Source organism: Tinamus guttatus, unplaced genomic scaffold, assembly GCF_059628265.1.
Source record: "Tinamus guttatus ecotype Peru unplaced genomic scaffold, ASM5962826v1 Tinamus_guttatus_pri_ptg000297l, whole genome shotgun sequence".
In the NCBI taxonomy this organism is placed as follows: Eukaryota; Metazoa; Chordata; class Aves; order Tinamiformes; family Tinamidae; genus Tinamus; species Tinamus guttatus.
The window spans coordinates 4,046,112-4,067,068 of NW_028288831.1; the positions used below are offsets into that span (position 1 = coordinate 4,046,112).

The 20,957-nt window shown below is 47.4% G+C and overlaps 1 protein-coding gene across 1 annotated transcript; it reads right to left on the reverse strand.

Annotated features, from left to right (window-relative positions):
- Window positions 1-1,600: 1,600 nt before the first annotated feature.
- Window positions 1,601-19,780, reverse strand: UAP1L1 (UDP-N-acetylglucosamine pyrophosphorylase 1 like 1). Its single transcript, XM_088527990.1, has 9 exons — window positions 19,507-19,780; window positions 10,377-10,581; window positions 8,570-8,745; window positions 7,191-7,363; window positions 6,309-6,502; window positions 5,505-5,645; window positions 3,797-3,982; window positions 2,965-3,031; window positions 1,601-1,941 (listed from the first exon to the last, which is right to left on the reverse strand). Exons 1-9 carry the CDS (start codon window positions 19,778-19,780, stop codon window positions 1,855-1,857), a joined length of 1,503 nt encoding a protein of 500 aa, XP_088384116.1. The 3' UTR covers window positions 1,601-1,854.
- Window positions 19,781-20,957: the final 1,177 nt, after the last annotated feature.

Consider the following 20,957-nt stretch of genomic DNA (forward strand, 5'->3'; position numbering starts at 1 on the left):
AGTGCAATTTAAAACAATCCTGTGCCTGAGTTGACAAGCAATAGCAACAAAGATACAATGCGATTTCTTCTCAGATGTAAAACTTGACTGACTGGAATGGAATGGAATGACCATAGCAAGATTGTGCAACAGAAATTACAGAATTGTGTGTCAAGTGTAAAGGCTTAATTTATACTAAAAATCAGACTTACTGGTTGAACATGCAACCATTGCACATGCAATGAGGTAATCAGACTGCAATTAGCTGATCTGCAGGTACAAAAGACTAAATACTTGTATATATGCAGATATAGCTGATATTTGAAAACCCTGCCACTGACATTTAGATGCTTTCCTTAGAAAACTGGAGCCTACTTGCAAGTTACAATTACTCACAAAGCTATTTTTGAACTTCACCAACATGTGGAATGTGGCTTCATAACAAGAACTGGAGAAAACCACAAGTTATTTAAAATATTTATGCATCATAAAAGGAACATTAATTTCTCAGCAGAAGCAGATGCATGAAGCACAGCTATCCAGAAGAGGCAGCTTCCTCACTGCCTTCTCCAATGCCTGATTTTCTGGAAGGGGTATAGCATGCTCATCGACTAAATCCTCTCCAGGAACACACCTGAAGGGCTTTGCGAGCCCGTGAGCTGACACTCAGCCCGGGTTCTGCAGCAGCAGCTGCCCATGCGACAGGTCTACCAGAGTAGACGTGAAGAATCAATCTGCACACCATGGCTATCCTGGGATCCCTCGGGCAGGGCATTGCTCATATGTTCTGACAATTAGCACTCTCAGTTACCTGCTTTTTATGTTATGGTTAGTAAAAATCTTTAAAAAAAGAAGGCACCTAAAGAAGTGTTTCCATACGTGAAAGAGTGCTGGAAAACTACCAGCCCAGAAACTATAAAGGCAGAGGCTAGTGCATGTGCCATTTACACAGCTTGTGCTGGGATTAAGTCTTTTATTTATTTATTTATTGCTTGTCTTGTCTTTTGGTTAAGCATTTAATTTCACCCTCTGGATTTGTTCCTCTTACTACTGTCAGGCACTTATAGAGTGTCCCCCTGTTAGGGATTCCATATATAGCATTGAAAAAAAAAATGCCAAGTATAATTATTTTTTGGCATAAGATTAGGAGTGCAGAGGGCTGCCACAAAAATAGTTGTTATCATCCTGTTTTAAAATAAACAGGTCATTACAGCTGTAAAGGGCAATCCTTCTAAGCTGTGTATTTATTTTGTTTTCTTGGAGTGCCAGCACTGAGCTTTAGCAGTGCAAACCTATTTGTCCTGCTTTAGAGTCTGTATCCCAAGCAACACTTTGTATGGCAGCATCCCTACCTACATCAAACACCTCTGTAAAATCAGGTTACAGGATCGTACTGCTGAATTGGATCTTCTAACCTGTACAGGGTTAGGAAAGAGATGAAATGCCCCTAAGCACCAAGACATTCAATGCTCTTCAAGCTAAGGCCTCACATTGATCTGACTTCCTCTCTGCTCACAACTTAAAAAAAAAAGCAGCATGAATAAGATACTGAGCAAGGCACTATAGAGATTTAATCTTCTTACATACAACAACACCAAAAGTAAAAGAAATACAAAATCTGTTTGGTATCTGGAAGGCTTTAATCTTCATTTATATCTAAGTCTTCAAAACAGATGGAGGTAAAAAGGCCTCGATCTCTTCTGTAGACTTCAAAGTTACCAAACAGCACTGGAGCGAGTACGAGCGTGTGTAAACACAGCTGCTACAAGGACTTGGCATCCGTCCGGTAACACAAAGCAATTTCCCATAGCACAATAATAGCTGACATTTTAGTCTTGTCAGTTCTCGAGATGGATATGCATCAGATTTGAGAATTTAATAATTTCTTAGCATTTCTGCTTTGTTTTCATCGAGTATAAAGGGAGAACAGAAATCTTTATTCTTCATGTACATCTCCAGACCCTGAGAACATGCAAAAACAACACAGTTAACATTGCAAACACATCACACTGGTTACCTGCACTATTTTTAAGTTCTCAAGAAATGACTGACTACCTAAAATGAAGAGGTCATGGAAGGGACAGACAACAGCAAGAGTTTCCTTAGTGACACGTTACAGCATGACAGAGATGGAAAGGGTTTTAACCTCATGACTGGAGTTCACGAAAGACAGACACAGATGAACCATAAGACAAGGGATCTTGGAAACAAATCCTCCCAAGTTGGGGAGGGCGAAAGTGAGCAAGGCATGGTCTCGAGTTATAATTGCTCTCCTTAAGTCACGTTAAAAAACAGTCCTAGAAAGGCCAACTTAAGTTGCATTGTCTTCATTTTGTTTTTATAATGCATTTATTGGAACCAGTTAGCTCCCTGCAGACAAAAAAAGAGCCAGCAAAGATAACAGTCGAAGCTTTATGAACACCCTTCCCACTGTCCACCACTTATCCTTCTGTCATCCATCTGTCTGCCCAACATCCAAAGGCTTCTCTTTGCATTGTTAAATGAAAGTAGCTTTCTTGGAACCAATTAATTTAGGGATATGAATTTCTGAAATGTGTTCTGAACATGTTGACCCAAGATGATGCACATACCATGCTTTCCTGTTTGGTATGCACACCCTGGAGAGATCACCAGTGTAAATTAGCTTGCAGGCATATATAGGAACCCTCTGCGTTTTATAACGTGAATATTTGCACTTCTCTAGTCCTTTGCATTCAGAGGATCACAAAGTATTTGTGAGCCTTAATGAAACTGCGCCGCTTCATTGCAAATTTAGTTTTACAGATGGTTAAAACAGATGCACCTTTGGCAAAGTGGAATCAAGTTCATGGTGGAACCAAGACTGGACCACAGAGCTCTACTCCTGGCTTTCTTGATCTTACCATTTCTTGACAAACACGGCTAAAGAAACCCCTTGCATTTGGCAGGAAATCAGATACATATGTGCCCTCTCTTAAAAATACCTCCATAGATAGTTATCCTCACCTCTCCGAAGTAGGACACTAATGGAGAAATCTCACACACAGCAGGAGGATCGTCAGTTCCTGAGAGACTAGAAGGACAGAAAACAGGATTTTAACTTTTTGCTAGGCTAATAATGGCATGTTTTCTTTGACAGTTCAGCAAGAACAGGACATGCAGCAGGATAAGAGAAGCTAAGTTCACAAGCATCAGGCATTATTTGAACCAGAATGTGGAAATAAAAGAGAGCAAGCAGCTTCCAACTATTTCTCATCAAAGCAATAGGTGATTTTTGAAGAAGGGCCTTTCAAATAATACAAACAGCTTACAGGTTTATTAAACTATGAGCTGATGAACTAACAACCCATAGAGTAAACAAAGCTTTACATTTAGATACAGAATGTATCTGAGGTGGTTAACTGCTACATAATAGCTGATATTTATATCCACCTGAGCCTGCTGCTTAGCTATGAGTCCTGGGGCTGCATTCAGAAAAGCTGGCAATGGCTACAAATTCCCATTGCTTGGGCTGGCTAAATCCTGAACATTAAAAGGGATTGCCTCTAGCTAAGGCTGTGGCCTCTGTGTGTCAGAGTTGCTATAGGAGGAGTCATCTCATTACCAAAGGCAGGAATGTGTCAGAGTCACAGCACCAAGTTACTTGCGTATTTGTTACTGTATTTATAATTAGTAATGAAGCAGGAGCAGTAATGGACATCTATCCCCAGAAAAGGCTAGCTGAATAGGAGTCACGCCGAGGCACCATGTGATGCCCAGTTTTGTGGAGCAGCGTCCACCACAGCAGCGGTCAGGCAACAGAAAGAGAAGCTACAAAGCAGCACACAGAGATTCACACCTGAATTTCTCTGGTATTCTGTAGCCATTTTCATCCACAAATCTGGCCCCGGCATCGAGAGCCCAGCGGTAATGCTGGGCCAGGAGGGATTGCCGAACCGTGGTAGGAGTGTCTTTCTCAGCTGTGTCTGCATTTTTCAATGGTGAGAACTCCTCTTCTCTCACAACTTCAAATGCCACGAAATTCCTACCAGCAAAGGGAAGGAGATGATAATAATGAGAAACAATGCTAGCCATCAATCCTGTTCTCCAAGAAAAAAGAAAAAAAAAAAAAAGAGAGAAACCCATCAACAACAACTTTAAGTGGGAAAGGCTCGTACATACTGCTCTTGGCAGATTTAAGCTAAGGAAAGCCCACCACCCACCTGTAGGGCAAAAGACTACCAGAGCTTGATGACAGAAACACCCCACTAGAGGCCCAGGCTCCTGGAGAACATAACATCTGACTCTCAAATGGGTTCAGAGATCCCCCAGAAACCTTTCCAGAGCCTAGGTGGCTTTTTACTGACAAAAAGCCTCAGCTAAGAGGATAATAAGCAAGACAGGGTGGAGGCAGCAGTGATATCTGAAGCTAGGATGCAGGTTGCACTGCAGGTGGTCAGTCTTGGGGATAATTTGGCTCTGAAACAAAATATGCAGCTGTCTCCCTGCTACAAGAAGTGGTCACTCCATCTAGGAGTCTGTGGGCAAGGAAGAACCGAGGACACCAGTTTCTGGGTATGAATTAGCAACTTTGCACAAGTGACAGTCAAGTAGGAATGCAAATAAAAACCACAGCAACATCTGCATGTTTCAGCATTTCAAGGGTGAAGAGCATCTGCCAAGCTGCTTTGCATTATCATTAACAAAGCACACAGAGAAATCCCTGCTTGCAAATGAGCCCCTTTAAAACTCTGAAATCAGGTCTGTTTTCATCACAGTGATTTATATAATTTATTATGCTATTTCATTACTTGATGCATATCAGGAAACAGAGACGAGAGCTCAAATCTTGAGCTGCCCAATTCTAAAGCAAATCACTCTAAAAGCGAAAATAACTATACCCAACATTATAAGCGGGATCCCTAAACTACTAAAATCCCATGTCCTCTAAAAACAAAGCATCTCCAACTGTGTTACCACTATGGGACAAATGATCTCTGCTACATGTAAAGAGCCTGGCAAGTCAACACTTACAGTTCCCACAGCAACAGGAACTCGGCCCCATGGTGCTTGAGCAAGCTGTTTTCCCCAGCACAAAGGCTGTGAACTGAGCCCGGCTTAATATGCCCTGAAAATGTAACACGAGCTGCAGTTGCCATGGAAGCCGCAATTCTCAAAGACCTGATTTCAGCAGGCCGAAATACTCAAACATGGCTCATATTAAATGTTGACTTTGGACTATATATATAATTTCTTCTCTTCTCTGTTCATGCAACTAGCAGAGGCTCAGCCAGAGATGCCGCCCTCCTTAGGACAGGCAGTTCTTGGAGCACAGTCAGAGCAAGTTTGGCTGCTGCTGAGGGCTCTGCAAATGCACCCCTCAGAGCCTGTGGAGATACCCTCGTGCTCGAGAAGGTTGGTAGATGCAACAGCTTCTTAACAAACCACCCACAAAATGTGTGCTCCCTGTCAAGACCTGTTACAACCAACAGTCATTCAAACAAACATTGAGAAGCAGAAAACAAAAGAAAGAAAGAAAAAAAAAAAGATTCACATCTGCCACTAACTTAGAGAACTGGAACACATCAAACACAAACTTCTCCAGCTTTATCCCGTTCGGTTTTAGCGGCTTTACCAGATTTCCCTCCTCGTCAATGTAGGGCACCTTCTTTATGGCTACATGATGCTTCAGCTGGGGCTCAAAATTCCTGCCAGAGCAAAAGGAGCAGAAACAAATTCATTTACTTCACGCTTGCTTTGAGAGAAGTAGTTTGTTTGTTTGTTTTTTATGGAAAACAGACAGCTTATTACTGCTCTTGGTAATATTTCAACTGTTTTGGATATTGTTCTTTCCAAATGCATATAAAATACATCCAGGAAACATTCCACTGACCAGAGCAGTCCAGTCATCTGTGCGGTGGGGAGCAGTGGCCGCTCTGCACCCACAACAATGTGACATAATCGGGTAAAGCAGGAGGTGAATAAGGACCCTGTACCCAGTTCAAACCACAGGTAGAAGAAAAAAGGTGTTATCTGATCAGGATGACAGTGTACCAGAGCAGATCCTAACACAAAGAGGGACCAGGCTCTTCAAGAATATTGTCTGGCTCAAGACTAGACAGAAGTGAAGTTAGGTCTTCCCATAACTATCCCAACATTTTAAACTACATCAGTTCTATATCCTCCCACAGGTACAATTCACACAACAGACCGGTATCTTCAACATGCCCTGAATGTATCAGATCTAAGGGCAGAGAGCTGCTTTTTGAAAGCCTACCCACAACTGAAAGTACCGAGTGGGAAACCGCACTACCCCGTCTTGAAGGTGTTTTGGGGCTGCACAGCTGTCTGGCAGGTCTGCTCCAACTTACTGGGCCACTGTCTGCAGGAAGTCAACTGTGAAGAAATGGTTGCAGATATTGCCCGCGCTGTACATGAGCCTCCCGTCGGGGCTCTGCTGCTGCGCGGTCTCCGGGCTGATCTCGCTGTACTCCACCACCTGATAGCGCCCGTCCACAAGGCACACGACCCCGACGGGCTCCGTGGGATAGGCCTTCTCCACCACCTGCAGCCACAGGGCACAAGGAGATGGCAAAGACGGAGGAAAAACCAGTACCCAACTCCCACATACAAACCACCTACAAGGCTCTGCTACAGGCTGCTTCTCCAGTGCCTCAGCAGCACAAATGGGATAGTACTGAGCGTAGCCTGGAAGCATGTTTTGTCCCCAAAACCTGGCCTAAGAACCATACTCAAGCACTTAATTAAACAGTTGCTCATGGGGCAGACCACAGTGAAAAGAAAGCAGCATACTTGAGGGCAGCTCTGTAATCAAGGACTTTTAATTGGGACCCAGCATTAAATGAAGAATTCTTTACAGTTCTTAACCTTTAGCTCCCTCTCTGCATGAGCAGTGTTAATGATTACTGCAAGATAAATCTTTCCTTATAAGCATTGAGAGTCTGGCACTTTAGTCTCAAATCAGGTTGCTTTGGTTTTCCCCATTTTCCATGCTTGGTTTAAACTAAAATGTGCATCTCTAAACATGCCCCAGGCCAGTAAAGCTGCTAACCTACACGCACGTACTCTGCATCTAGCGCTGGCAGCCAAGCACTTACTACTTGCACTTCAGGCCATCATCTTTTCCAGCCATTTTTGTCAGAGGTTTAATATCCTGGTACATCCCTCCCCAACAGCTTCCAAGCTCAGATGGACCTTAATTCCCAGGAGATGGCCCATTGGCGCTGCCTCACCTTAGCACCACAGTCAGCCCCTTTGGAAACACAGAAGCCTATGAAGACGGGATCTGCCATTTTCACGAGGATATTGTCCACACAGTATACGTGCACATACTGGACACCACGCTCTTTCATGTCGTCCAAGATCTTATTATCCATCAAAGCACGATATAAACCACCGTTGCCATCTATAAGGCAAGAGAAAAAGGGAGGCCCTGTTTCATTAGTACCAGCGCGATTTTGTGTGACTAACGTTGCCAGAGCAAAAGCTGCAGAGCAAGGAATACTTTTTCTAGCAGCAAATGTGCAGGCCAAGAGTCAATGCTACTGGATTTTATTCCCAGTGTTGCCACAGTCTCAGTTCATGCAACCCACTTCCCCTCCATACCCCATTTTTCTCATCTGTAACGCGGGACTGTGTACAGCAACCTCACAGAGAAATAGTATGAGACTCTATGAAGTGTTGTAAGATCTCTAGAGGAAAAACACTAAAAAGTATTACACAGAGCATGACAGAGAATTATTACATTTCTTGTCATCCAGTGCAGAGTAAAAATGCATTTAAAAATCAGCCTTGGGGAGAAAGACTAACATAGATCTTATTTTCCGTGGATTCCCTCTCATCCCAACCTAGTACCTTTCTCAAACACTTGAACTCCAGCTGCAGAAGAGCCACCTGCACATCTGTTCAGCAAACACAGATCTTTGACACTCCAGTCAGCCCAGGAAAACCACTGTGCAGCCCCAAACCACATCACTACAACAGAGCCTTGAGTGCACTGCCTTGACTGCTTCTGTTATCGAGGCCAGGTGGAAAGAAAGGGAGAGCTACTTTTCAAGACGAGACATTTCAATCATTTGGAAAGAGTTTGTCTTCTTGCTGAATTATTTGCCATTTTAAGCTATCAGCCTTGAATGGGAGCCTTCAACCAGGTGACTTTTCTCCCCAGTGTGACAGCATCGCTCTGTGGAGGGACCAGAAGCCCCAAGCCAGAAGGAAGCGCAGTGGAGAGCACACGCTGCTCCCCCGACAGCTTCATGGAGTCAGGTCCCCAGGGGCTTTTACCCAGGGATTTCCTCTTGTGTATACACAGACCTGCCAATGCAGGTCTTTCCTAACCTGCAGCTGCCCTGGTCCTTCTAATCCTGCCCATGTTCCCAGGCTTTGATAAAAAAAAAATGCATGACATGGACAAATGTCCGGAAGAACTGAACAGACATTGCTATACTCTTCATTACCAGCTTGAAGACACTTAACTGAACCGTCCCATGCTAATCAAAAGCATTAACACTGACCTGCAAAAGAAGGCTTCTGTGTGCCAAGGCTGGTGATAGCTAGTAATTACCCACACATTTTATGTTACTGAGCCAGTTGAGGGTGAAAAGTTGGGTACCTGGAGCCATCGCAATTTTCCCTTTCTCCTCTAAGATGGCCTTCCCATCAAAGGTGACAGCTGGCAGCATCCTCTGTTCAAACATGATCACATTGGACTTATCCAAGTTGAAGTAGTTGTGTTCAGCAAAAAACTCTTCTGTCGGCCCCAGGGTAAATTCACTTGTCATAATGTACCTGGGCAAGAGCAGATGCTGAATGACCAAGTCAAAAGCAAAAGGAAAACACAAGCAAAAAGCAAACTACATAATATAAAAGTGTATGTGTGTGGGGGGGGGAACTGTAAGTCTCAAGTTCTGTATTCTGTGGTAGGTAATTAAGCAGGAGAGATTTTCTCCAGAACTCACCCTGCCTGAAGGCTGCATGGAGCCTTGTGCATAGCCTTTCCCTCCCACAAATGATGTCTAGATACTCAGGTGAGCTGGCAACGAGGCAAGAGACAGTACAACAGCCTCCCACCCACCCCGATTCAAACTGATATTAAAGAGTTTAAAGAGGCACAGATCGGGGCCAGGTGCTGAGAATCTCCAGGAGCTCAAAGTCTGCCAGTCTGTGCTAAGGTGAAGAGCAGCATTTTCAGATGTTGGCTGGATGATGTTTTCTTCTCTTAAGCCTCTCTATTTCCCCCCTCTCCTTCTATCTCTCTCTCTTTTCCTTCTTCAGCAATGGCTAGGAATCATATTTGCCAGTTCCCCATCAAGCATGTTTCCAATCACTATTGCTATAGGATTACAGGGTCCTCTGACAGCGTTCTAGGGTACCTGCACTCTAAACAGGAGAACTTAGGCCTCCTGAACACACCGATTTACATCCTTGCAGCACAGTATGTACTGGCCTCTGGCACACTGTAGCAGTCAACTGTCTCCTCAGCCTGAGGGGACAAGATCTACAGGGTATCAACAGAGTTCGTGTGCTGCAAATAATCCATCCTAGCTCCCAGCAGTACCAGAGATGAGAATATCTGCAATTCACGTCATACACATGGCTTAAGAGATTTACAACCTGGAGTCAAATCACCTTGTAAAAGACGATGGGCTACGTGAAGGTGCCAGGCACGTGTGCTCTTTTGTTCTGCCCACACCCTATCTCAGACAGACAGGCTAGTGATTTCATAAAGAAATTTTCCTATTTGGGGGGTGAGCAGCCAGCAGCAAGACATTCCCTGGAATAAGCTCAGTGTCTTCTCTCTCACCCTCACATCCCCCAAGGAACTCTCATTTTGCACCTTCCCCAGATTCAGTCTCTCCTGAGGCCTGGAGGCTTTTGAAAGCAAGGAGCAGCCAGTCAGCTCTAAATAAGCCACCTTAGAATTAAGTGACATTTGATGGCATTTTCTGTTTGCAGCGACAGCAGGAGGTGGCCTAAAAAATGGAGCACAACAGGCATTTACCCTTGTGAGCTGAGAAGTTCTTTGTTGTGGCAGAAATAAGACGCAAGGGCAGGGTGAGGGGCTTGGAAGTGAGCGCTCAGCGATCACTCCATGTGCAGGTCTGAGAAAGCACGGTACAAATAAATCCCTTTCAGAGGATGTGAAACAAGCACTGAAGTGTTGTTTGTGATGTCCTAGGGTGTGTGCTTTAACAGCCAGCATGCTGCACTGGCGTTCAGCGATCCAAGGGCAGGATTTGCTTCCTCAGGTCACACTTCCCTTTCCTTCTCCCCCCACTCCAGCTGCGGGGATGCAAACCCTGAGGAGCAGAGGCTCTCTGTGTAGAGCGCCAAGCAGAGCATTTCTAGAAGACAACGCAGGCATGGCTGCAAGGCAAGGCAAAGACCCTGTGCGGGGGCTGTGGCTCCAGGTCACTTACCAAGGGATGACACATCTGCGGTGGTATCTCTGGCCAGCGAGCTGCTCTACTTTGCGGATTCGTTCGGCCTGGATCTGGTACAGGGTCTTGCCGCTAGGCAGGCCCACATCGTACATGCCCTTCGGGTAGCTCACGCCCAGGCGAGTTCCTTGCCCACCAGCCAGGAGCAGCACTGCCACCTTGTTCTGCGAGATCTGCTGGAAACCTGAGGAGAAAGAAGCCAAGAGGAACATAAGAATCACAAGGCTAAAGGCAATCAACACCTTGCACTCTTGAGGCTTTCTACAGAGCTCAGGCAACAGCCATAGCTGACAGCTTGATGCTCACTGTCGGCAGAGAAAGGTGACGTTGCACAGGAGGAATTGTTTCACTTCTTTAATGACTCAGATTTCTCATTTAAGGTGAGAAATGGTACAATAATGCGTAACTGCCATGAAATGCAGCTTTGGAGGCTCAAATTGGAGATTAACATAAAAATTCCTAATTTATCAGGAGGGGGTGCATCTCTAGAATAGGACCCCAGAGAGGTGAGAGATCTCCATCCTTTGAGGTTTTCAATATTCGGCTCGAGAAAAGCCATAACTGACCTGATTTAGTGTTGGGTATGGCCCTGCTCCAAACAGGAGGCTGGACTAGTTGTCCCTCACCGTTAACATTTCTACATCCTGTACAGTTTCCACTGCTACTAGGACACCATCAGGACTAATGACAACCAGAAAAGTCCAAGCTTGGGGAATAACCAGACCACATTATAAGCATCCATTCCACTCTTTCTTTGACTGTTCTCTGCCTTCCCTCCAGTCAGAATCACAGCAACCACCATGTTCAACTGGGACAAAGGGAAGAAGCAGCGGGGAAGAAGCCACAGTTCTGATTACAGTAGCAATCAGAGCCTCCTGCAAACTCACCCAAGTCTACAGCACATAGGTACGCCTGTCATTGCTCTCCATGGTCCAAGGGGTTCTTGTTCCTCCCCAGCTTCCAAGGAGAGAACAAACACCCAGATTTGCATCATTTTAACCCTGTCAAGGATTAATTAAAAAAGTATATATGATAAAAAAATGCCATTGGGACTGGAAGACACTGGGACCAAAACCACCAAATTAGAAGAAGCCACAGGTCATTAAGCTTATCTTTAAATAATGTGCTGTTAAATTGAACAGTAAGGTGTAAAACATCACTTGCTGCTTTGACAAGCTAACTTGGTTTCATTTCTGTTCAAATGTCCAGCTTTCAGTAATAATAATTAAAAATAAACTTCAGTAATCCAGGGCATTGCAGTGACACTGACATTCCCAAGCCAACAGCTTTCAGACCCATCACAGCAGTAACGTCATGTTTCAGTCTACATATACTGCTTCCAAAAAAACTAATAATGCCTGCGGAAGCACACTTGAGAAAGCCAGGAACACAACAGTGTCATTAATTTGCTGGAGAGCAGACCCTTGAAGTAACTGCTGGCATCACAGAAATACTGCTGGAAGTGACCTCTGGGACCTCCAGTCCTACCTCCTGCTCTAAGTGGGGCTATGAGAGCTCTCCAGAGGGAAACCTGCCCTGAATGTGAAAGCTTTAGGTCTTCAGAGCTTCCAGCAGCCCTAGGACAGAAGAGGAAGCTTGTACAGACTTAAACTGGACAGGCCATAGCACTGGGCCAACTGTATTGCAAGATACATAGCTACACTAACACAAAGCTCTAAAGCATCAACTCTCCATTGCCTGATGCAGTTAAAATAAGCCTGACTTCATTGCATAATAAACCACAACAGTTAACGGTTCCCTTGCACCATCACTGAATTCCCCAAAGCAAAAGCTGACCCAGACACAGAGCAGAGGGTCGAAGGTGCTCGTTACAACACCCTTCCTCGCTACTTGGCACCCTGCTTGTGTCCCAGTTGGAGAACTGCGGAGAAGCCTCGGGGAGCTCTGCACACAGCTTGGCTCGTGCACAACCCCGCCAGCAGCATCCAGCACAACGTTACAGGAGCCAGGGGCTACTGGCCTTCGCTTCCTGGTCTGCATGAAAAGAAGGGACTGCAAAGGAGATGCCTTTCTTTAAGTGGAAGCTTGATGCGAGAAAAGCACAGCCAGCCACGTCACGGGGCTGGAGTAAGGAGCACTGGCTTCCATGTGGGTCCAGACGAGCCATGCCCAATACCACCGATGACAAATAAAGGACCGGGAGAGAGGGGGCTCTAGGAGGACAAGCTGTCTCCTGTCCAGGCCCTCACACAATGAGGGTGTCATGAGGGTGTCCTAAGGTGCCACCTCCCAGGGAAGAGAGCCAGCAAACTGTCATGCCAGGGATGCTGCAAGTCGGGGAGCAAGTGGCACCAGTCCAAGAAGTGAGACCCACAGTTTACACACAAGCCTGCCTGGATGCAGCGATGCGGCTCCACTAAACGCAAGCTTTGGCTAAAGCTTCTTTCCTTTTAGTTACTTCTCTCACTTCCCTTTCCTCTTCTGATGTACACACACACATCAGAAAAAGGAAAGCAGTTCAGCAGCACACTAAATGGGGATGCTCTGCTCTGAGCCAATCTCCATGCTCCACAGCCTGCCAGGAGCTGGAGCCCCATTAATGCATTTTCACCGGATTCCTTGGAGCAAAAGCTGCAGGATGAAACTGGCCTCATGCAGCCCTTGCAATATGCCAGTCCTCATCCTCTGGGGAAAGCCCCCAAATTAACCCCCAGGGATGGAGAGGAGAGGAGTTAAAGGCAACTGTAGGATCGGTAGGGATGGCAAAATCACCAATAAGGAGAGGAAGGAAAACCAACTGCAGTTAGAAATCAAAGTTAAACCTTCAGTTTGGGTCACACAGTGTTTTAGCAGCCAGTCCACTGTCCTAGAGCAGGGAAAAGGTGAGAAAGTTACAGCTAGAACTGCAATAAGTGGGTGTCATGGTAAGTGGAGAAGCAGTTACATGAATTCTGTTTATTTGCTTTTCCTCTTTATCACAAGAAAAGAGATGGAAAGTGCTTTGGTCCTGCTGAGCTCAACCAGAACACGAAGCCTATTCACCAGGCTGCAAGGAAAAGTCTCCCCCTCTGCCAGTCCATTCCTGAATGGATTTAATCTTGGCCTCTCCACAGCAATGATAAGCCTCTCATACACAGCAAGATAAATAGCAACATCCAAATGAAGAAAAGTGCTTGACCATTAACACCGGCAAGAACATATTTGTTGTCACTTCAACGATTAAGGACGAGGCTGAATGAGTCACTCCCCAATTATGCCCAACCACATTAAAAAACGATAGCAGATGGACACGGGCCCAGAGCCTTTGCATGGCGAGAGGCGCTCTGAATGTCACCGTGCCACATTTGCTCCATGACAGACAAGTGCCCCGGAGCAAGAGCAGGAGGGAGGAGGTAAGAAGGTGGACTACCTGCATCCCCATCCATTGGCGCCGGGTGCTTGCTGCTTTGGATGCAGATGTTAGCTCATTTACAGCTGCACCACTTGTGCCACACCACTGCCACACTGTCCCAGCTTGGAAAGGCAGATACAAGGGCAGCAGGATGCAAGGAAGCTCAAATCCTTCCTCTCTGCACCAAGGCAATCCACTCACTCAGATCTGCAGCTTTCCAAGAGTCTGAACAGCTCTGGGTTGAAATTCAGGACTAATAAGTTGGGTTAGTGAAAATCAGTCTACTCAGCCACATCAGCCCGCACTAGGGTGGCTTTGATGTTCTTCACATAATGCTCACCAGACAGAGCAGCGCACTGAGCCGCAGCACAGCTCGAGTGCACGTGTCTATAGTCTGCTCCATAGGCTGCTTCCATCCCAGCCCTGTCTTGACTCACTGCTTCGTTGGGCTCCAAATTGCAGTATCCGTTATTCCTTACCTCAGCCACGTGTTACTGCTGGAGTAGAACAGGTAACAGCTCTCAGTTTGGCCTAACTTGCATGCACGTTGCACTGAAGCAGTGCGGTTCCTGGCCGGCAGGCTCCTTCAAGCTGAAGCCGACACAAGAGTTTCCAGCAGAAAAACAAAGGGAGGAAAAAAATTACAGGAAAAGAAGTTCTAAAAGAAGATCCTCCATAAAATACTTTTGTTTGAATTGTTTCAGCTTTTCTGGTTAAACAGTTGTATCAAGAACTGTTTCAAAAAGGTAACAAAAATCACAAAAAAAAAAGGCTAAATGATCTAGAACACAAATTGGTTAAGCTTAAGTATTTCATATTGGTTTAAAGTAAAGCTTCCTGAAGGCTTCACTTGGCATTTGCTGCTTTCAACACAACCAAAGCAGCATCTCTCCAATTTAGCCACCAAACCATGACAAGTCAGTCATTTCCCAACTCCATCCCTGCTGCATTGTCTGCTCTGGTATTGGCATCTCTTGAACTCAAGCATCCACACACACATCCTGCCCTGAACCGTAAGGCCACTCTGCTCTGCTTCCAAGTACCACTTACCGCCAATAACAGGATTATGTGGGGAAACGGACTATGAGCAAGGGGAATCAATCATTCATGTCCAATCTTGATGTGATGCTGCATCATGAAAAGCCTAAAGCCAACTTATCTGCGATCCAAGGCTCAAAGGTCCCAGAGCTCAAAGGTACCAGGGCTGGAGTCACTTTCCTTAAATCAGAATGTCTAAGAGAAGGAAGCAGCTCACATGAACTTCACACATTGCGAATGGAGAACAACAGACACTGCCACACCATGATTTGGCTTCTAGCAACCACCCTCCTACACCTGCCTCCCCCTGCACTGACTACAGACAGAGCTGAGGAACCGAGACATATGTGGGATGGATCTGAATCCAAAGAGGTACCACTGAGAAACTCACTGCGGTCCATTCTTTATTTTTGCCTTTCTTTCTTTTTTCCAAAATCCAGCAGACTGATCAGGACTCCTAGCAGATGGCCACACCACAGGGCCTGGTAAGGCAGACGCTGGTGCTATCAATGCCACGAGAAGTTTGGTCCTCATTTCCAGCAGGGTGACCTTTTTCCGAGGAGAGATTTGTCCATGGTGCATTTCTAGGCCTGAATGAACAATCTTATCTGACTGCAGGCAGATAAGGAAGGAGACTGTCTTTCCCGTATGTATTGATGGGCAACCTAACAACTACAAGGGAACATGTCCGGTTCCTGATTTTAGGTTGCCATGAATATAATAAATAAATAAATAAGAATCAAGTCTGTTCTGACTTCCTAACTGTAAAAATAATAACTTTTATGAATAAAGCTTATAAAATCTGCCTCACTTTGCTATGCATTCCTGCAGGAAATGGAAGTATTTATCACTCAAAAACAAAAGAGAACAACAACAAAAACATATGAAAATATCAACCAAAGCAAAAAGGGAAGATGTCTTGGCAGGCACCTATACACAAATACAGCAGTAAGCCTTATTTTGCATATAAAGTGAAACAAAAATAGATTTCAGAGGAAGAACATATTGATCTTGCAAGACCAGATTGAATTCGCCTGCTGAATGGACTCCACCAGCCTGATTACTACAGCACCAATGAGAGAAGCAAAAAGGGAAAAAATAAACAAAATCCTTAATTCTGCAGCACAGCCACACAACAGTCCCAGAACAGATCATAAGACCTTCTCATTAAACAGGAGCTGTACAGAAGTCCATGCCCAAGATTGAGTTTTCACAAATAAAAATGTTTGCAGAATGTAAAAGTGACTGTGCTTGATTCATATGAGCCTCCATAAAGCTGCTTAGAAAGTGGAATCTCTCAATATTTGCATTGTTTCTAACCACCTAAAAATATCTGGAGTATTCCCAAGAGCAAGTTTTGCACTGCTTCACAATCCCTTTTTAACACAGAAAAGAAAAAGGGAAAGGAGAAGAAATTAATCTCTTCAGTCCTTAACTGCCTTTGGGGTGACATATACACTGCTGGTGCGAACTGCTGGGAATTCAGATGCCATTGGCAAAGCACAAGGAGCCCAGCCCAGGGGTGACACCAATCCTCCCGGGAGCACAGGGCTACTGGAGCACTCCCCCAAGAGGACCAAGAAAGCAAGGAGCAGCGCAGATCCTGCCATGAGGGCCAGCTCAGCATCACAGCAGTTCTCTTGAATGAAATAAAGGTTGTTTCTTATTTTCAGCACTGAACTGCATTATTAAAAAAAAAAGAAAGAAAGAAAGAAACAAAACAAAGCAAAGCAGCAGAATTGCATCCCCCTCTCCTGGTGGAAATGAGAAATGATGCCTCCTGATAAGATCTGGATGAGAACAAAGTGGATCTAAGCATTAAGCAACTCCTGTGTGGGGCTAACGGTCCCAGTCATACAGGACTTATTGAATTCTTGCTGGAGACTCCACAGAGTTTGCATTGATTGCTGTGGAGAGGAAGACCTCCAGCTCCCGACCTCCAGCTTCCCAGTTTGCTAAAACTGCTAATTTAGCAAATTGTCTGGATCAATTCACCCCATTAAATTCATGCGTTTTGCTCCTCTTCACTTAGATATTCTCAAGCAAGAGGCAGCAAGTGCCATCCTAACACATCCCCTACTAGCTGGTGACAGTCACTTCTGGGCTGTTCTGCAGGCGCAGACACCCCTGTTGCAGCCTCCCTACCTCTTTGGTGCTCAAAATTCAGCGTGCCAGGAAAGATCAGTGGGAGATGAGAGTTCTGCTGATGGAAAACTTCTTTGGACACAAATCCATGGCTTCACTGTCACAAGAACCTACTTCACTGTCACAAGAACCACCGAGGTGTGCTCAGGCCTGCCCCAGTGTTGCTGGGCAGAAAAAGGAAGCCACCACGGAAGCTGGTGAGATCAGCTGCGACTTCAGCAATACAGGGACGGCACCACATACCATATAAAACCAGACACACAGCCCATGGGACCAGCAGGGCCACCGTGGCCTTCCTGATGCGTGGCAGGATCAAGCACGCGCGAGCCCTGCGTCACCACCATTAATTTCCCAGAGCGGAGCCAGGGGACTGAGTTCCTTCCAAGCAAACAAAAGCCGCACTGCATCCTGCCTCGGCGACGGAGCCTCCCGCCAGACAGCGTAAGTTCCGCCTTCTCTTCCCTCCTTAACCACTTGGCCCCATCCTTGGGGAGCTGACAGCTTTTCTTCTGCCCTGTGACTGTCATTTCTATTTTTGCTTTAGTTTGGAAATTTTTACTTCCCTGATCACATCTTCCCACATCTTTGCTCACAGGTTTAGGCCGAGGCCATGCAAACACTTGGTGCAGTTTGGAAGTTTCCTCTAGGGCCACAACTGTTTCCTTCTTGCCTTTTTTTAATTACTATTTTTATTAGTTATTTTTTAAAAATAAAACATTTCTCAGGCCTTGGTGTTAACCAAAAACTGCCATATTTTATAATGAATGCTGGAGTGTGGAAAGATACCTGTATCTTTGTACATAAAATTTACCCTAGAAAAATAGCAGTGGGTCATACACACCTGGCAATGGCAAGGAGCTGGCAATGCTGGCACCCCCCTCTGCACAGACCAGGTCCAGCCACCACCTCTTCCATCACTCCCACATTTTACACACCCAGCACATCCACGAGGTGACAGGTGACATCTAACCAGGCTTCACAGAGCACGGTGGATGGTCTGGCACCTCACGGAGTCCCAAACAGCTCATGAGAAGGTGGGTCATAAGCAGGCTGAATGAATCCGCTGGGCTCACCACATGCAATGCAGGTCAAGACCTCCAAGTCTGCTTGCCACAGCAGTTCCTGCAAGCCACCAGGTCCAATACAGGTTCAGCACCCATGTGGGAGGGAGACGGGAAGGATCATCATTCATCTGAAGTCCTGGGATCACTTCTAGAACAGAAGTCTTCCAGAGAACACTCTTTCAATCAATATCCCATTCATCTTACTTGGCAACCCAGGCTTAATCAGATGCTTTCATTTCCCTTCCTTTTCTCTGTTTCTTCCACGAGTCTGGCCAAAGAGGCACTTCACTTTGTTCCCAAAACTCGGCTTCTTCCTGTGCCGCACCTAGCACAGCCTGGAAAGAACCATCCTAACATGGTAATTACCTTCTCGTTACTACAGTGTCCAGGAGACCTCCTGCATGCCTCAATGCAACTCCTTATGTGAGCAGCAACGGAAACCTCTGAACCCCCACCACTCTGGGGGCTTCACGTCTTCCTACAAGACACAGCCTACTCCACAGCAGCAAAGGCTGCTGGATGTCACTGCAAGTGTGTGATCACAGGACTTGCTCCTCGCCCCAGGGATCCTGCTCGGATTAGTCCTGGTTTCTCCATCAAACAAGTCTTTGCAGGGTGACCTAGCAGGGCATCTTCCCAAGCACACACAAGCTCCACAGCCCTTCCCACTGGTAAGGGGAAGACTTCAGCAAGGTCAGGACACAAACCAGATTCACACCAGGAGTGCAGATCCAGCTGACCTACCAGATTTTCACAGGCACCAAACAACCTTATATTTTTTAAGGCAAACCTGACTATTTTTGGTATTGAATTACACAAGTGGTACGCTCATGAACATGCTGACAGCCTCAAAAAGCAGCTCTTACAGCTATAAACACCTCTGCTTCCTGACAGCTGTGGCAGTGTCACTGGAATCCAAGGACTCATGAACGCGCAGAGCTTGCAAAGCAAACATTTTTTCCACAGGGCCCAGCAACAAGAGCTGAGCAGGTGACTAACTGCGGTCAGTCTGGGCTCCTGGCATGCATAAAAGCACAATTGTACAGCCCAGGGTTTTGCTCAAGCCTCCTGCTAACACCAGACCTGCTGCTGCTGCATGGAAAATAACCTCTTGCCTTGAGTTTGCGTGCTGCCAACCACAACGCAGCGGCACGTCCAGTGCTCTGCAGTGAAGCCGCCTAAGTCTGGGCCACCTCGGCTCCCGGCTCATCCTCGCTGAGGAGACGATGGCCACAAAGGCAGCTGCAGCCAGAAGCAGCTACATCGTCCCAAATGGCCATCCCGCCCTTGCAAACAGCCCCGACCCGCGCGCGGGGCCCGGGCCGGCGAGGGAGGCCCGGGGCAGGCTGCGAGGAGGCCGCGGGCTCCGGGGCCGGGAGGAGAGGGCAGGCAAGGAGGGTGCGGACGGAGCCGGGCGGCAGGGCCGCGGCGGAGCACGGAGAGGGGCTGCCGGGGGGAGCCCGGGGACACGGCCGGGAGCCGCGAGGGGGGTCCCCGCGCCCGCGCTCACCTTCCGCCTCCCAGCGCTGCAGCGCGGCGGGGCCGCTGCGGCGGGCGCTGCCCAGCAGCGCGGCGGGGAGCGGCTCCATCCGGCCGTCCAGGCGCTCCGGGGCGCGCTCCCGGGCGCGGGCGGCCGCCGCCAGCCGGCAGTGCTCGGCCAGGCCGGGCTGCAGCGCGGCGAGCAGCGAGGCGCGCTGCGCCGGGCCCAGCTCCGGCCAGAAGCGCAGCAGGTGACCCTGGCCCGCGCGCTCCAGCCGCGCGCGCAGCTCCGCCGGCGCCGCCATGCTCCGTGCGGGGAACCGGGCTCCGTGCGGGGAACCGGGCTGCGTGCGGGAAACCGGGCTGCCCGGGAGCGGCCGCCCCGCCTCCGGGGGGCCGGGCTGGGGCCGGGCGGCCGCGCGGGGGCGGCCCGGGCAGCGCTTCGCTCCGGGGCTGCCCTCGCGCCGGGGCCCTGGGGGCTGCCGGCAGCCGGGGGCGGAGCGGGTTTGTCCAGGTCTTTCCCCGCTGCCGGGAGCACACGCAGCTGACCGGGCCCTGCCTCATTCCTGCCGCTGTGGGGTCCCTGGCTCCCCTGGCTGCTTCTCCACCAGGAACCAGCACCAGCAGCACCCAAGTGACTGGGCACAACCCCAGGGTCAGGCCAGGCGGGTGTCCAAGAGCACATGGCAAGGCAGCCTCTTCTGCTGCCCGTGCTGGGCTCACAGGCTGCCAAGAATGAGGCAATGTAATGCCCTAAAGCCCTACCCCAAAGCCTCCGGTAAATCCACTGCTGTCAGGAGCAGATGGCAGCCTGAAATCCCTTCTAGTCCTGCTGCTGAGACAGTGCAGCCACTGTTCCAGTCTCCATCCTGTATCTGCAGCATCTTGTTTGCAGTCAGAGCCGGGCTGGGCAGAACGAGACCAGAAGAAAGGCAGAAATGCTTGGACATGGAAAAGCTTTGAGAGGTGCTTTGAGCTTTAAAACCTTTTAGCTCTGCTCTCTGTGCTTCCATTTACATGAAGTCTCCACTGCAGTTGCATTCATGTATGAACGAGTTCAGTGTGCTACTCCTTCCATGTGTGTCTGCGAATACAGCACAGATTGTTACTGCTGAGACCTCCCCGGGTTGATCCCACAAGCTGTTGCACACTTACAGGTAGAAATTTCCCTCTGTGAAGCAAAAATAAAAAGGGAGGAGCACAAGGGATAGAACATATGAGGCAGAACGGCCCAAGAAAGCAGGAAACAGATAACTTTGGGCCAAGCAAAATACAAAACATATAAATGGATCAGGAAAGCCTACATGAAAAAAAGCTCCAGTACCCCTCAAGAAGAGGAAAGGCAAACACTGCTTCACATGATCATAGAATCATAGAATCATAGAATGCTTAGGGTTGGAAGGGACCTCTAGAGATCATCTAGTCCAACCCCCCTGCATACGCAGGGACACCTAAAGCACGTGGCACAGGACTGCATCCAAG